A 14,297-nucleotide genomic window follows, 5' to 3' on the forward strand; every position below is an offset into this window, starting at 1 on the left:
TATATATATATATATATATATATATATATATCAGGTTTATTTATTTAATTATGAATCCTTCTGGTTATTATTCATCTTATATAAAGAGTATAAAAATATTAAATTTAATTTCAAAATATTAAATACAATTAACAATTTGCAAATCGTAGTTAATAAATAACTGTTTTAGTTAACGCGATTTTAATTTGGATTCATATAATCAGGATGTGATTTAATATTAATTTGTAATTAGGAAATATTTGTTTTAGTTAACTTAAATTAATTAAATACGAAAAAACAAGGTCCATCATTTTCAAATTTAAAATAATTTCCAATTTTCATTAATTTATTCTTATTTTTACAATTAAGTGTTAAAATTTTACATAAAGATATTTTTAATATAATATTATTTTCTATTTAATTATAAAATGGAAATGTAAAATAAAAAATTGTATATCATGTTTATTTAATTAATTTATTATTTATTTAAATTTATATATCACGATTTAAATAAATAAATAAAATATAATACTTTTAAATAAAATATAATGTTTTTAAATATAAATTATAATTATAACAGTTATTCTAGTATAAGAAATACTTTTACAATTACACTTTTATCCTTAAAAAGAGTGAAAATTTTAAAATTACTATTTTAACACCAAAAACATAAACAGGAAAACATTTCATTTTTTAGGCTAAAAATTATATAAAATTATTCTTTTATCCAGAGTGGCAAATTTAAATTAAAAATTTACCCTCATTTTTATTTTTATCTATACTAATAATAAAGAAAATATGTCTATTTGGTGTACATATTTTACAAACAAAGAGATACAATTAGGAATGTGATGAAAAATATAATTGACAATAATCATACAATCTTGACACCCTGGCCAAAGTGTGAGTTCGATTAGCTGGTGTTTTTACAAAACATACTGTTCAGTTGCGAAAATTAGAAGAAAAGAAAGTTTTGCATGAAGATGAAACCAAGTGAAAGTATGATTCCAAGAGTGTTGTTGTGGAAACCGTCTATCACATTTTTGGAGTCCAGTTCGAATATTATTCTGTGGTTGTGCAATTCATCAAAAGGCTAAATGCTAAAAACAAATTCTTAACCATAGTATTCTGAAGCTACCGCCAAAAATTAAATTTAATAGTGTGAACACTACATATAATAGTATAATAGTGTATGACAAATTCGAAAGTGTGAACAAAATATGAATAACGAATAGGATGATGCCAAAAACAACGCATCAATCTCTGGAAGAGTCAAATTTCAACGAAAGCTGTACTGAGTGCTTAAATATCCTTTTTTGCGAACCGCAACTTGTTATTAGATTCAAGTCGGCATATAATAGTAAGGTTGGAAAGGCAAAATAAGAGGGGGGGAAAATAGAAAGAGAAATTTTATTTTTTTTTTACAAGGAGGAAATAATCATATTCAGACCAGATAAGATGATTATGGGTTATAAAAAAAAATCTTCTAATATTTAACGCATGTGAATTAAGGGGTGTATTGAATTAGTATTTTGAAATTTTTTAAAAGATTTTTTCTTATAGAATTTTTTTTGAAGTATTCAATCAAAACTTTTAAATAACATAAATAAGTCTCAATTATAATTATTAAGATTTTTTATAATAAAAAAAAATCTTTTAATATTCAAAAATATAAAGATAATGGATTCTCTTTTAATATGGATTTCAATGAATTTCATATTACTTTTCAATAAAAAATGTATATCAAATAATCTCACAAAATTTTTTGAGACTTTCTTGGATTCTCTTTTTCCTTTTTCTCTCATTACTCATAATTTATTCTCTTTTTCTTGAAAGTAATATAGATATTCATGTACAAATATTTCATAATCATCTATATCTTGATAATCTTCAATAATTATATATTAATTTACTACTATCATGTATAGGCCATTTTTCCTTTTTCTTGTTTCTCCATAACAACTCTTTATTATTAAAATACAAATACAATCATTAGTTGCCTATCATGGACACCCAAGACATTTTGGCCTATGAAAATTCTATCTCTTTGTATTGGTGATTGTTTATAACACTTGTTGTGTCTTATTCAACTTTTTATTATTAATACAAATACAATCATTTTCAACTATATATTCAAATGGAAATTTGCTTCAACACTAGAAAAACCTGCAAATTTAAATACATTTTCTAGCATGCAATTGTTGCGGGATTTGATTGATAAAGAATAATCTTATTTTTAGCAATAGTAGATCGAACTATCTGCAACTCATCTCATTTATTAAAACTTATTCATGGATGTGGTTATTGTATAAAGTCAGAATTCAACCGGATATCTTTTATTCCTCATGATGCATCTATCATGGAGTGTGTCTTCCCTCAGGACTTATGGAGGTTGTCTTTTGTTATAACCACCATGTTTTCCTTTGCTTTTAAAAAACAATCATTTTATGTGAAAAATGCTTGCAATAACAAAAACCTAATTTAGTAGCTTTAATTATTAATTGAATAAGATTTATTGTGTTTAAAAGTTGAATCAAACAGGATAAGAAAAAAAGGATCACATATCTCACTTATTTAAAATCCTAATCTAATAACAAATAAATATCTTTGAATATAAGTTATATTTTGAATTTATATTAAATAATTTACATTGTGATATAAGATTATTTTTAACTATTCATATTCTGTTTTAAAAAAATTATTGAAACTTAATTGAATGAAAGAGATAAACAAGGACATATTGAGAAGGATAGGTTGTCAAAACAATTCATGTAAAAGTAAAAGGAACATATATTGAAATGATTGAGAGAATTTTTTTATGGTTAATTACGAGAGTTGTGTGAAAGACACATCTAAAAAAGTTTAAATTAAGAATGTTTAATTTACACAATTTTTTTTTTTGGTTATTTATAATAAAACTTATAATTATAAAATGAATGTCTATGTATTATTAGTGTAAATTTTTTTACAATATTTTAACGAATTAAAAATTATTATTAATATAATTTTCAAAATAATTATTATAAAAATTAACCACCTCATGTACTATAATATGTATAACGAGATAAATAGAAAACACTATACAGTTCATAGTCTATTTATTACTTTCAAAACAAACCAACCCATAATCTTGTTAGATATGTGAAGGAATGACACGGCTGCAACTTAATGAAGAATCACTTGACGATCAAGACGTCTAAGTGCATAACGGATTGTGAAGGTATTCCAAAGACTTTAATTCGATCAGGAATGAGGAAGCATTATATTGATTTTAGCAATAAAAAACAAAAACATTGACATTTGATAATAATTAACTTGTGTGATCTTATCGAACAAGATCGAAACTGCTAGTGTTGTGCCATAGCATTGGTTTTGAGAAGTTTCAAGAATTTGACACAGAGATTGCAGTTTAAATGTGTAATTATTTATTTTAAGGTTTAAGGAAATTACAAATATTTTATCTTTTTTTTAAAATTAATACATAAGATTTAAAAAAATTATACATATTTTTCTTTTATTTTTAAAATTTACACAAATCTTATAAAAAAATTTAAACAGTTGAGACACTAACAAGTTATGTGTGTTAATAATTTTGATTAAAAAATATTAAAATATATTTTTCATTCTTATAAATATAAAAATATTTAAAATTCTTAACTATTTTTCGTATTTGTGATATTTAAATGTTACTTTTTATCCAAAATTAGATTTGAATATATTTGAATGTTATTGTAAGAACAATCAGTTTTTTTTTTAAAACTTTTTTACATGAAGGTTTTTTAATTTCTTTACTTGTCTGGTGGGAGAACTTTCGATGTTCAAGGTGCAATTGTTTGGAATCAGGATAAATGTGGAAAAAACAAGCATTGCAAGAAGCTTTCCATGGTAAATAATGCGTCTATTTTTCAATATTTCAATTACTACTAGTGCATATATTATTATCAAGGATTTCAAATTATGTAAGCCTCTTTTCAATCTGTTTCTTCTACCTTTCATTAAAAAATGACATGTAATTAAGAAAATAATATTTTCTTTCCTAAATGTTAGTTAATTTTATAGACGCGTCATTTTTATAATAAAATGATAGGGGGACAAATAAGTAATAGGTGTTTTGCTTCATTTTATCAAAATACTTTAATGTATAAATTGAGTTTCATATATGTAATTTTTTCTGCAGAATTTTGATTTTGGTTTCCTCAATAATACAATTATCCGGGACATAACAACAAAGTATAGTAAAAAAATTTCATGTCAATGTTTTGGGATACAATAATATTATATTTACAAACTTCAACATCATTACACGTGCCACTAGCCCCAATACCGATGGAATTCATATTGGAAGATCAACTAAGTGAACATTACTAGCATTAACATTGCCACTGATGATGATTGCATTTCTTTGGGTGATGGTAGCAAACAAATCCATGTCTTAAATGATACATGTGGCCCTTGGCATGGTATTAGTGTTGGAAGCTTGGAAAAATATCCAAATGAAGAACTTGTTAAGGGTTTGACAGTTAGAAATTGCACACTAAACAACACAGATAATGGTGTGAGGATCAAGACTTGACCTGGTAATCCAAGAACCACTATGTGATTGATATGCATTTTGAGGACATCAACATGGTTAATGTTATGAATCCAATAATTATAGATCAAGATTATTGCCCATGGAATCAATGCACCAAGCAAATATTTAACTAAAATCACTCTTGACCATTTCAATATAAGTTAATATACATGGATATTTTGGTAGCTAAATAATTATAAAACAAAATATTCACCTCAAAAGCTAAATATATAATTTACTATTAAAAAACACCGACTATTTTTTCTTTTTTCTTCATTTGTGTTTATGTGATTGTAGTGTCCATCAAAAATTAAAATAAGTAAGGTTACATTCAAAAATATAATTGAAATTTCTGCAACTCAAGAAGGAGTAGTTTTGATTTGTAGCAGTAGTGTACCATGCAAAGATGTGATGCTTAGTGACATAGATCTAAAATTCAATGGAACCATTGCAGCCGCCAAACTTGCTAATGTCAAACCCATAACCTAGGGAAAATCACTACCTCTGCTAAATTTAGCTTAAACTGTAATAATCAATAAGTCATACTCTTCCTAGTTATGATTTGTCTTAAATATAGGAAGAGTATGATTGTTGATTATAATCCTTTACAAATTAATGATCTGTTCGTTGTAAAACTTTACAAACTATTTTTTTATGCAGTTGGTTTTACTCAACAAATATTTCAATATGTTCAAATGTCAAAATTTTGCAACTATTTCAATATGTTCAAATTTCAAAATTCTGCAACTACTTCATTAAATTTCCCTTTTTTTGTTGATTGGTGATGTATATATGTCCAATGTAAACGATTTACATCATTTTTTTTTATGTTTTACACCATATGAGCAACTTTTGAGCAATAAACTCAATTCCTCCTTTCAGCAGTCAATGTTAACTCCTAAATAATTAATGTCTAATGGTAATTCATTTGGGTATATACGCAAGCACAGGAGGAAATAAGTCCAAGTCATCTGCGTAGCATCCAATTCCAAACTCATAATATATGAAAGTTAATTAAGAAATCGATTTAGAAGACGACTCAAGGACAATAAAAGGCTGAGTTGGTATATGGAGTAGCATTGAAGATTATGCTGATTGAGCACCTGATCGTCGAAATGTCAACTTTAGTACATTAGAATTTATGCTTCAATTTTTATTTTTTTTTAGAGGTGCTTCAAATTTTATGTATATCATAAATAAATATGCTAAAATTTTAGTCTTAAACTTAATCTAATACACTGCATGTTGCATGATAAGTAATGAAAAGGAAACCATATTTTTGTGAACCAAGAATGTATACATGTGTTGATAATGCAAAATAAATAGAATTGGAAAAGCGAAAGAACAGAGAATAAACAGAAGGGAAAGTGCTACTTCATTAATGCAAATTGATTATACAATGTGAAAATGGAGAAATATAGACAACAAATAAGAAGATTAAACTATCTTTGAGGAGAGTCAAACTAAGAAAAAGCATAAAAGGACTTATTAATCTAGCAATATGCAGTAGTGTATTTACAGAGTATTTTTATATATTATACCTTCTTTAATATATTTTAAGATAATTAATTGATGTGCACGAAATTATGAATTAGACTTTCGTAATCCGTTAAACTAGCTATAAAGAATTTATAGTAGTGTTAAGGTTTGTTGTGGGGGCTGGTAAAACCGTAACAAAGACATGAATGGGCAGTGAATTAGAATGGCAGCAGAGGTAAATTGAGAAAAAGAAAAGAAAACTATTCACATGAAAAATATTGGTCTAATGAGATGAATTGTAATCTGCCACGCCTACACTCAGTGGTTACTGAAAACCATTGTTCACCAATATAACTTAGTTGAGATAACATCCCCCAGTATAGACCACTATATTCATGCATGCCCCTCCTTCAACGTCAAAACACCTTTTAATTATTTGTTTAATCAACTAGGATTAACCACTTCCATTAAAATCTTCACCCTCTTGAACTGTCTAAGCTTAATTAAACATAGATTCAGTTGATCAATATATAATTAAAACTATTATTTATATTTGAACATCATCTTAATAATTAATAGCTTAGGTTTTTAAGAAAAATAATTATTGGCATCAAACCTTCTTTAATCACAAGTGATCTGGAATTAAACGATCGGATTCATTCCTATTAACCAAATGAAGTTAGTCAATGTAAAAAAACAAAAAAAGAAGAGCTTAATCAATTTATATCATTCACTGTTTTGCAACCATACTATGATTAATTGATGTGTGATTGTTTCAGTTTAATGATTTGAAATTTAAGTATTAAGTATGCAGTTGTGTAAAAGAAATATATTGAGAGTTTTGTCATTCATATTCATAGTAATGTTAATAAAATTACCTAATGACAAACTAAAAATACAAAACTAAAATAGCATTTTTAATGTATGACTCATTTTTAAATAACCCATTGCTGAAATTTCTAATGACAAACTAGAAGCTACGTTATGTACACTTAAGGGACTATACTGATTCTGAATTTGTCATGCCGTATAGTTGAAACTCGATGTCCATTTCATATATTGGTACATAAGTAGTTGTTGAGAATCGTTGTACTTTACCCTATTTGGGTGGACCAAACTAGCATCTGAGTCTGACCACTCATTGCAGTAGAAAGGAATAGAAAACAGACACCACCCCCAGAAACTCAATTAACTAGCTTAGCTTCAAAAGGTGTCCTTGGTTGATGGATAACAACTTTATGTAATGCACAAGAAAAAGAAAAAATAACACAAATTTCTGGACAGTCTATGGTTTCCCCTTTTTTATTGAGTTATTTGTACTTTTTAATGTGGACCTTACGTCTTAACTCTTATGTGTTCCTTCTACCAACTTATTAAAAGGGACATTACAGCAGCGTGTGGCTCTTTATAAGGTTGTCCTTCTTGCTCTGTCTTGCAGTGCATTCAAGAGTAGCTAGCCAACAAAGGAGAAGATATTGGAATAGAGAGATCAAAAGGGGAGGCTATGGCAGCGTTTGGGATTCGAATCATGCTATTGATGGCAGCTTGCTTGCTTCCACTATCTGTGGAAGCTATGGTTCGCCACTACAAGTTCAATGTAGGTGCATTATATATGTTGTTATTTGCATTTTGTCATGTCACTCTTGCAAGGCATATAAGTATATATGAAGTGTGATAGATTTATAACATTGGAAAATAAAACTTGCGTGAGACCAAAATGAACATGTTATATATTATTTTCATTACTATCATCAGTCTAATTGTTTTTATGCTTGTAAAAGCATGAGTTTGAAAATTATGATAAGTGTTTTGTATTTTGCTATGTTCGTCCACTAAATTGAATACACAGCTCAAGCGTTCGAATATAAGAGTTTACAATAGCATTTTTTGAAAGAAAAACAAAATTGAAGTTTTTGACGAGTGAATTCTGACTGAAGTGTCTAGCTAGGATATATATAAAATGGGATTTAGTAGACGAAATTCTATATTTTTGGTAAGCTAGCTTATAGTGCACCAAACGTTGAAGATGTGAAAAAAATAATTGCAAGCTAATCGTGAAATAACGTCTTAAAATTGTAACTTACTTCCTCATCCAAAAATATTAATTACGTATATATTTGGCTGCTATGATATTTTCTTTGGTAGGTTATTTGGCTGCTATGATATGAGCTACTCCTTACTGATGAATATATATAATTGTAAGACCCGCTGGATGTAAGAAAATTTAATTTGAGATTCCACAAGTCTAAGTAACATTTGTCCTTTTCCATTACTGTTGTCATTTTAGTAAATTTTATTTCCTGTTAAAAAAATGAAGTACTTAACAACTTTTACCCAAACTTCTGTTCTCATCTCTTTTATGAGATTAACCCAAAAATGAAAGCAATGTCCACCTCAAGTGACATATAGCAAGCTAATCATGACCCTTAGCAAATGTTGACATTAATAATTGAATCTTTTTGCTTACATTAAACACTTTCCCTTAACCCAATCAGGGCTAGTTTCTGATACACGAATTTCTCTTGACAAAAAGTGCTGAGACACAACTTTCTTTAGTGACCAGGATTCATCAACTGAAGTGACATAACCACATGGAGGCAAATTTATTGGATATTTTTTGGGAGGCTAATCATAGTTTTAATCCAATGATTTAATTTGCTTCAGTTGACATATTTATTAAAAATTTGATGACAGGTAGGTCCATGATTTAATTTCTAGTAGTTAAGACCATTGACTATAATATTTATAGTTGACACATATTTTGGTTAAGACATAAAGAGGTACAGTTCATTTTTAGTAGTTGACTCAACCAGAAAGGTTAAGCGAAGGAAGTCAAGTCATAAAAATATTTAAAATTAGTTCAATTAACCAAATGTCTTATGCTGCCTACTGAAAAATATATGAGCATGCATGTACATACCTTTACCAAACAGCAGTGCAAAGTGGGTGTGGAATTGTTGAGCAAGGCAAGGCACTTAAATTTGGTAGAAGTTGAAGCTGCACTTTTTTTCTTGCTTATTATTATTGGTCCAGAATGTTGTTGCAGTAAACTAACTCCACATTCCTGTAATTGGATGTGTTCTTCACAGGTGGTGCTGAAGAATGCCACAAGATTGTGTTCAACAAAGCCAATTGTCACCGTAAATGGAAAGTTCCCAGGTCCCACCATCTATGCTAGGGAAGATGACACTGTACTGGTTAAGGTGGTCAATCATGTCAAGTACAATGTTAGCATCCACTGGTGAGTGTGCTAGAATTTCTTATGATTCTAATATCAATTATTTCTTCCATTTATTATTATTATTATTATTATTATTATTATTATTATTATTATTATTATTATTATTATTAGAATTTAGTTAAAATATCTTGAAGGTATAAAAGAAATTTATACTAACATGTTAATTTTTATAATAATTAAGATATATAAATTGTCATGATTTCTTATTAACTGACATTATAATTTTTTTATACTAATTATGCATGAAAATTAAACTCTTATTATTATTGAACTCTTATCAAACATTATTAAAATTGAACAGGCATGGGGTCAGACAATTGAGAACAGGTTGGGCTGATGGGCCAGCATACATAACCCAGTGTCCAATTCAACCGGGCCAGGCTTTTATCTACAACTTTACCCTTACAGGCCAAAGAGGCACACTTTGGTGGCATGCACATATCCTCTGGCTTAGGGCCACTGTCCATGGTGCCTTGGTCATCTTGCCTAAGCTTGGAGTTCCTTACCCTTTCCCCAAACCAAATATGGAACAAGTTATGATATTGAGTAAGTTCTACTACTTTTTTTCTTATGCTGCTGAATAATTTCACTTTGTGGTTCTATGGTCATAAGTAATAAAAAAAATATAATGAATATTTTCCTTTGAACCTTGATTCATTGTGTAATAGAATAGAAATCATGCTCCATAGTTCTCACAATATTTGAATTTGGTTTAGGTGAATGGTGGAAATCAGATACTGAGGCTGTAATAAATGAAGCTTTGAAATCTGGTTTGGCACCAAATGTCTCCAATGCTCACACAATCAATGGCCACCCAGGACCTGTCCAAGGTTGTGCTTCACAAGGTAAAGTCCAAAAACCAAACTCTAGCTTTAATGTAACTAGACCATGCCAATGTCACTCAACAATTGAAATTAACAATTTGTCCTCAGTAGCTATAGCTAAGCCAAAGGAAAAAAAATGGAAAACTAAAAAATAACATCTTATTTTCACTTTATTTTTTGTTTTTAAATATTTGTATGTTTGAAAAAATAAAACAATTTCTCAAACAGAACCTTAATTTTCAATCCAAACATGAGATTGTCTAATACCTTTCAACTTCCTTTTGTGTGCAGAAGGATTTAAGTTGGATGTCCAACCAGGAAACACCTACTTGCTAAGAATCATCAATGCTGCACTCAATGAAGAGCTATTCTTCAAAATTGCTGGCCATGAACTCACTGTTGTTGAGGTTGATGCAGTCTACACAAAACCATTCAAAACTGATACCATTGTCATAGCACCTGGCCAGACCACAAATGTGCTTCTAACAACCAAACATGCAGCAGGCAAATACTTGGTTGCAGCCTCTCCTTTTATGGATGCTCCCATTGCAGTTGACAACAAGACTGCCACTGCCACATTACACTACTCAGGCACCCTTGGTTCCACCATCACCACCCTCACTTCCATGCCTCCCAAAAATGCTACCCCTCTTGCCACCAGTTTCACTGACTCACTCAGAAGCTTGAACTCCAAAAAGTATCCTGCTAGAGTGCCTTTGAAGATTGACCACAACTTGCTCTTCACTGTTAGTCTTGGAATTAACCCTTGTGCTACTTGTGTGAATAACAGCAGGGTGGTGGCAGATATCAACAATGTTACCTTTGTGATGCCTAAAATTTCTCTTCTCCAAGCACATTTCTTCAAAATTAAGGGAGTTTTCACTGATGATTTTCCTGGAAATCCTCCTGTGGTTTATAACTTCACAGGGACACAGCCATCAAATTTGAGGACCATGAAAGGAACAAGGGTGTATAGACTTGCTTACAATTCTACAGTTCAATTAGTCTTGCAAGATACTGGAATGATAACACCTGAGAACCACCCCATTCATCTCCATGGCTTTAATTTCTTTGTAGTTGGTAGGGGACAGAGAAATTTCAACCCCACAAAAGACCCCAAGAAATTTAACCTTGTAGATCCTGTGGAGAGAAATACAGTTGGAGTCCCAGCTGGAGGGTGGACTGCTATCAGATTCAGGACTGATAATCCAGGTAAAGTTATCAATTCTATTGTGTCTAATCTTAAATATTGACTCTAAAAAATTTGTAGAAAAATGAAATAATTTGGATTTCACATTTCTTTAGGTGTTAGAATTGGAATTTCGCTTTGGTAATTAGCATAATCCTTTATGCAAACCCTTATTGCATGGATTACCAGGGTGAAGCTCTAAATTTAATTGTAGAACAGAACAAATAATGGCTAAGGAATTGTGTATTTGTGTGTATATTTTTGTCCTTTTTTTTTCTAATGTTATGAATTATGATATATGGTACTATTATGTTTTGTTAGGTGTTTGGTTTATGCATTGTCATTTGGAAATTCATACAACATGGGGACTGAAGATGGCTTTTGTTGTGGATAATGGTAAAGGACCAAATGAATCTCTATTACCACCTCCAAGTGACCTCCCCAAGTGTTGAGAAAATTGCTAAGAGTAACATTCTATACACAATGAGGAAGGGAAAACATATAAAGAGAAATATATATGTGCAAAAGGAAGGAACAATCAAGGCTAATAAGATCCAATGACAAGTTGCCATGTATTTTTTCCTTTTTCATCATTTTTTTTGTATTGTTTCATTGTTCGTACTCTCTCCTCTTTCTCCTTCTTGAATGATATTTTTGGCTTTAATTATACATATAAATGTCAATCAAAATTTTAAGAATTTTTAAGTCCCCTTACCTTGTGCTGCTTCTGAAGTTCTTTTAACTTCTTGTTACTGGTAATGACAAAGTTCCAGCAATGGTTATGCAAAAGATTTTTTTTTTTTCATCTAAGGAGAAGTTCATGATAAGCTATCTAAGGAGAAAAGGTAAGGGGATAAGAGAATGAGAAAAGGATACAGGCAAATCTCGTTAATGTGGCCCAAACCTCAAACCACAATATTACGACACGGCAAGTGCAATGCGAAATAAGGATGATACTAGGTGCACCCAGCATTTTAAGTGAATGGACAAAAATGTCCTTCACTCAAGTTGATCCGTAGAAATCATACGGATCCAGTTGATTTCTATGAGTCATACGGATCATGTTGATCTGTAAAGTTGGGTGAGCGTGAGTAAATCATATGGTTCAACTTGATCCATAAAACTTATACGGATCAACAGTATGTTAATATTACACATATGGATTAAATTGATCTGTATGATTTATTCATGCTCACCCAGCTTTTTAAGGAAGAAGATAGAAGAGGAGCATTTCTAAAAAATGATGATTGTCCCAGCAATAATGTTGGATGCATCTAGCATCACCAACGAAATAATGATACGTAGCTTCTTTTCCTTTTCTTGGGCCAAAGTCCAAAGAAGATATACGTTAACAAAAATTGGAAATAAGTATAGGTGGGTAGAATAAAATTCCCCCCTTTAGTCACCAGCAAAACATGTGGTATCAATAATATATGATAACCAAAAAAAAATTCCTCCCTTTAGTCGCATTTATATAAAAAAAAAGTCTTTAAATTCATATCTACTTTATTATAAATACTTACCTTTTTCTTAGACGAAATTACGAATACTTACCTATGTTTTTGCATATTGCTAACATTATTTACATGTTGCTAACAAATTTATTTTATTACTAAAATTAACTTTCAAATTTTAATAAAATAAAGAACAGTAATTAAAATGCTACAGTGAGAAATGGTCCTAAAAGTAGATAAAGATGAAGCAGCAAAAACATTAGACAACAGAGATGAAATGCATATTACTGTTCCAGTAAAAAAAAAAAAAAGTAGTATACTTCTGTTTGAGAAGAATGTGAATAGGTATAGTAATCTTTAATTTTCAATTTGATGTATTGAATAATTCATGCAGGTATAGAGTACTATAATGGATATTAAAATATCCATATTCGTACATCAACCCCCATTAATATTTTTTTTAGTAAATACTAGTGTATAGATAAACTTGAGTTGATAAATTTTTTCCATCAATTTTTTTTCCTATGAGTACCATCATATTTAAATATAATTGAGTTTATGAAAAAAAAAATTGTCATCCCTGATATGAATAATATTTAATTTAATTATGTCATCACTTCCTCCAACCTTACTCTCTGATTAAAATAAAAAAGAACGAAAAGTTATTGTTTGACGTAAGTTGCTAGTCTAGGATCAGAATATCAGACTCGGTGCCTGAGTAGATTCAGAAACAGCTAGCGTCATAATTGATTAAATTTTTAACTTCTATGGCAAAAATACCAAATGGGGTTTCTTTTACAAATTATTTACCTAAATGGGTCTGTTTTGAAATTATTTATTTCATGGGTCTGTTTTTGTACTACAAAGCGCCTCTCCGAAAGGCGCGTTCGCCGTAAAGGCGACACGTGGCAGCACTTGGGACGCGCCCTGCGTACAGGCGCGACGGGTAGCGCTGCTGCAGCAGGCGCGTCGGGTCGTGTTGGGTACCCAGGCGCGACGGGTCGCGCTGGGGACCCAGGCGCGACCCAGTTGGGTCGTACTTTATTTAATATTTTTTATATTTTATATATTGTTTTTATTTAATATATTTTTATATTATTTTATTTTATTTTTTTATATTTTATTTAATAGTTTCTATATTAAATAAATTATTAACATTATATATGATTTTAAAATCATAAATAATTTTTTATATTATTTTTATTTATTATATTTATTATATTTTATTTAATATTTATATATTAAATAAATTCTTAATATTAGAAAAAAAATAAAAAAAAATATTAAATAAAATATAAAAAAGTAAAAAACATTAAATAAAATAATATTATAAAAACAATATACAAAAATATAAAAATATTTAATAAAATAATAAAAAAAAATATTATTTTAAATAAAATTATTTATGACTTTAAACTCTAAAGTTGAATTTTAAAAAAATATAATTTTTTTACCAACCCAAATTTTATTTAAAATAAAAACTATTAAATAAAATATAAAAAAATTCCACTCACATAGATGTTCCTACTCCCACTATAATCCCAACCCAAATTTTATT

General features: G+C 29.3%; 1 protein-coding gene and 1 pseudogene across 1 annotated transcript; both read left to right on the forward strand.

Annotated features, from left to right (window-relative positions):
- The first annotated feature begins 3,147 nt into the window (after positions 1 to 3,147).
- LOC106796845 (polygalacturonase-like) lies at positions 3,148 to 5,041 on the forward strand (annotated as a pseudogene).
- Positions 5,042 to 7,467: 2,426 nt separating this feature from the next.
- On the forward strand, positions 7,468 to 11,983 carry LOC100782018 (laccase-4). The gene is made up of 6 exons (XM_003551251.1): positions 7,468 to 7,628; positions 9,121 to 9,272; positions 9,574 to 9,818; positions 9,989 to 10,117; positions 10,388 to 11,308; positions 11,607 to 11,983. The coding sequence occupies exons 1-6, from the start codon at positions 7,536 to 7,538 to the stop codon at positions 11,735 to 11,737; spliced, it is 1,671 nt and encodes a 556-aa protein (XP_003551299.1). The 5' UTR covers positions 7,468 to 7,535; the 3' UTR covers positions 11,738 to 11,983.
- The last annotated feature ends 2,314 nt before the right edge of the window (positions 11,984 to 14,297 follow it).

The sequence above is a fragment of the Glycine max genome, chromosome 18 (assembly GCF_000004515.6).
Source record: "Glycine max cultivar Williams 82 chromosome 18, Glycine_max_v4.0, whole genome shotgun sequence".
Taxonomy (NCBI): domain Eukaryota; kingdom Viridiplantae; phylum Streptophyta; class Magnoliopsida; order Fabales; family Fabaceae; genus Glycine; species Glycine max.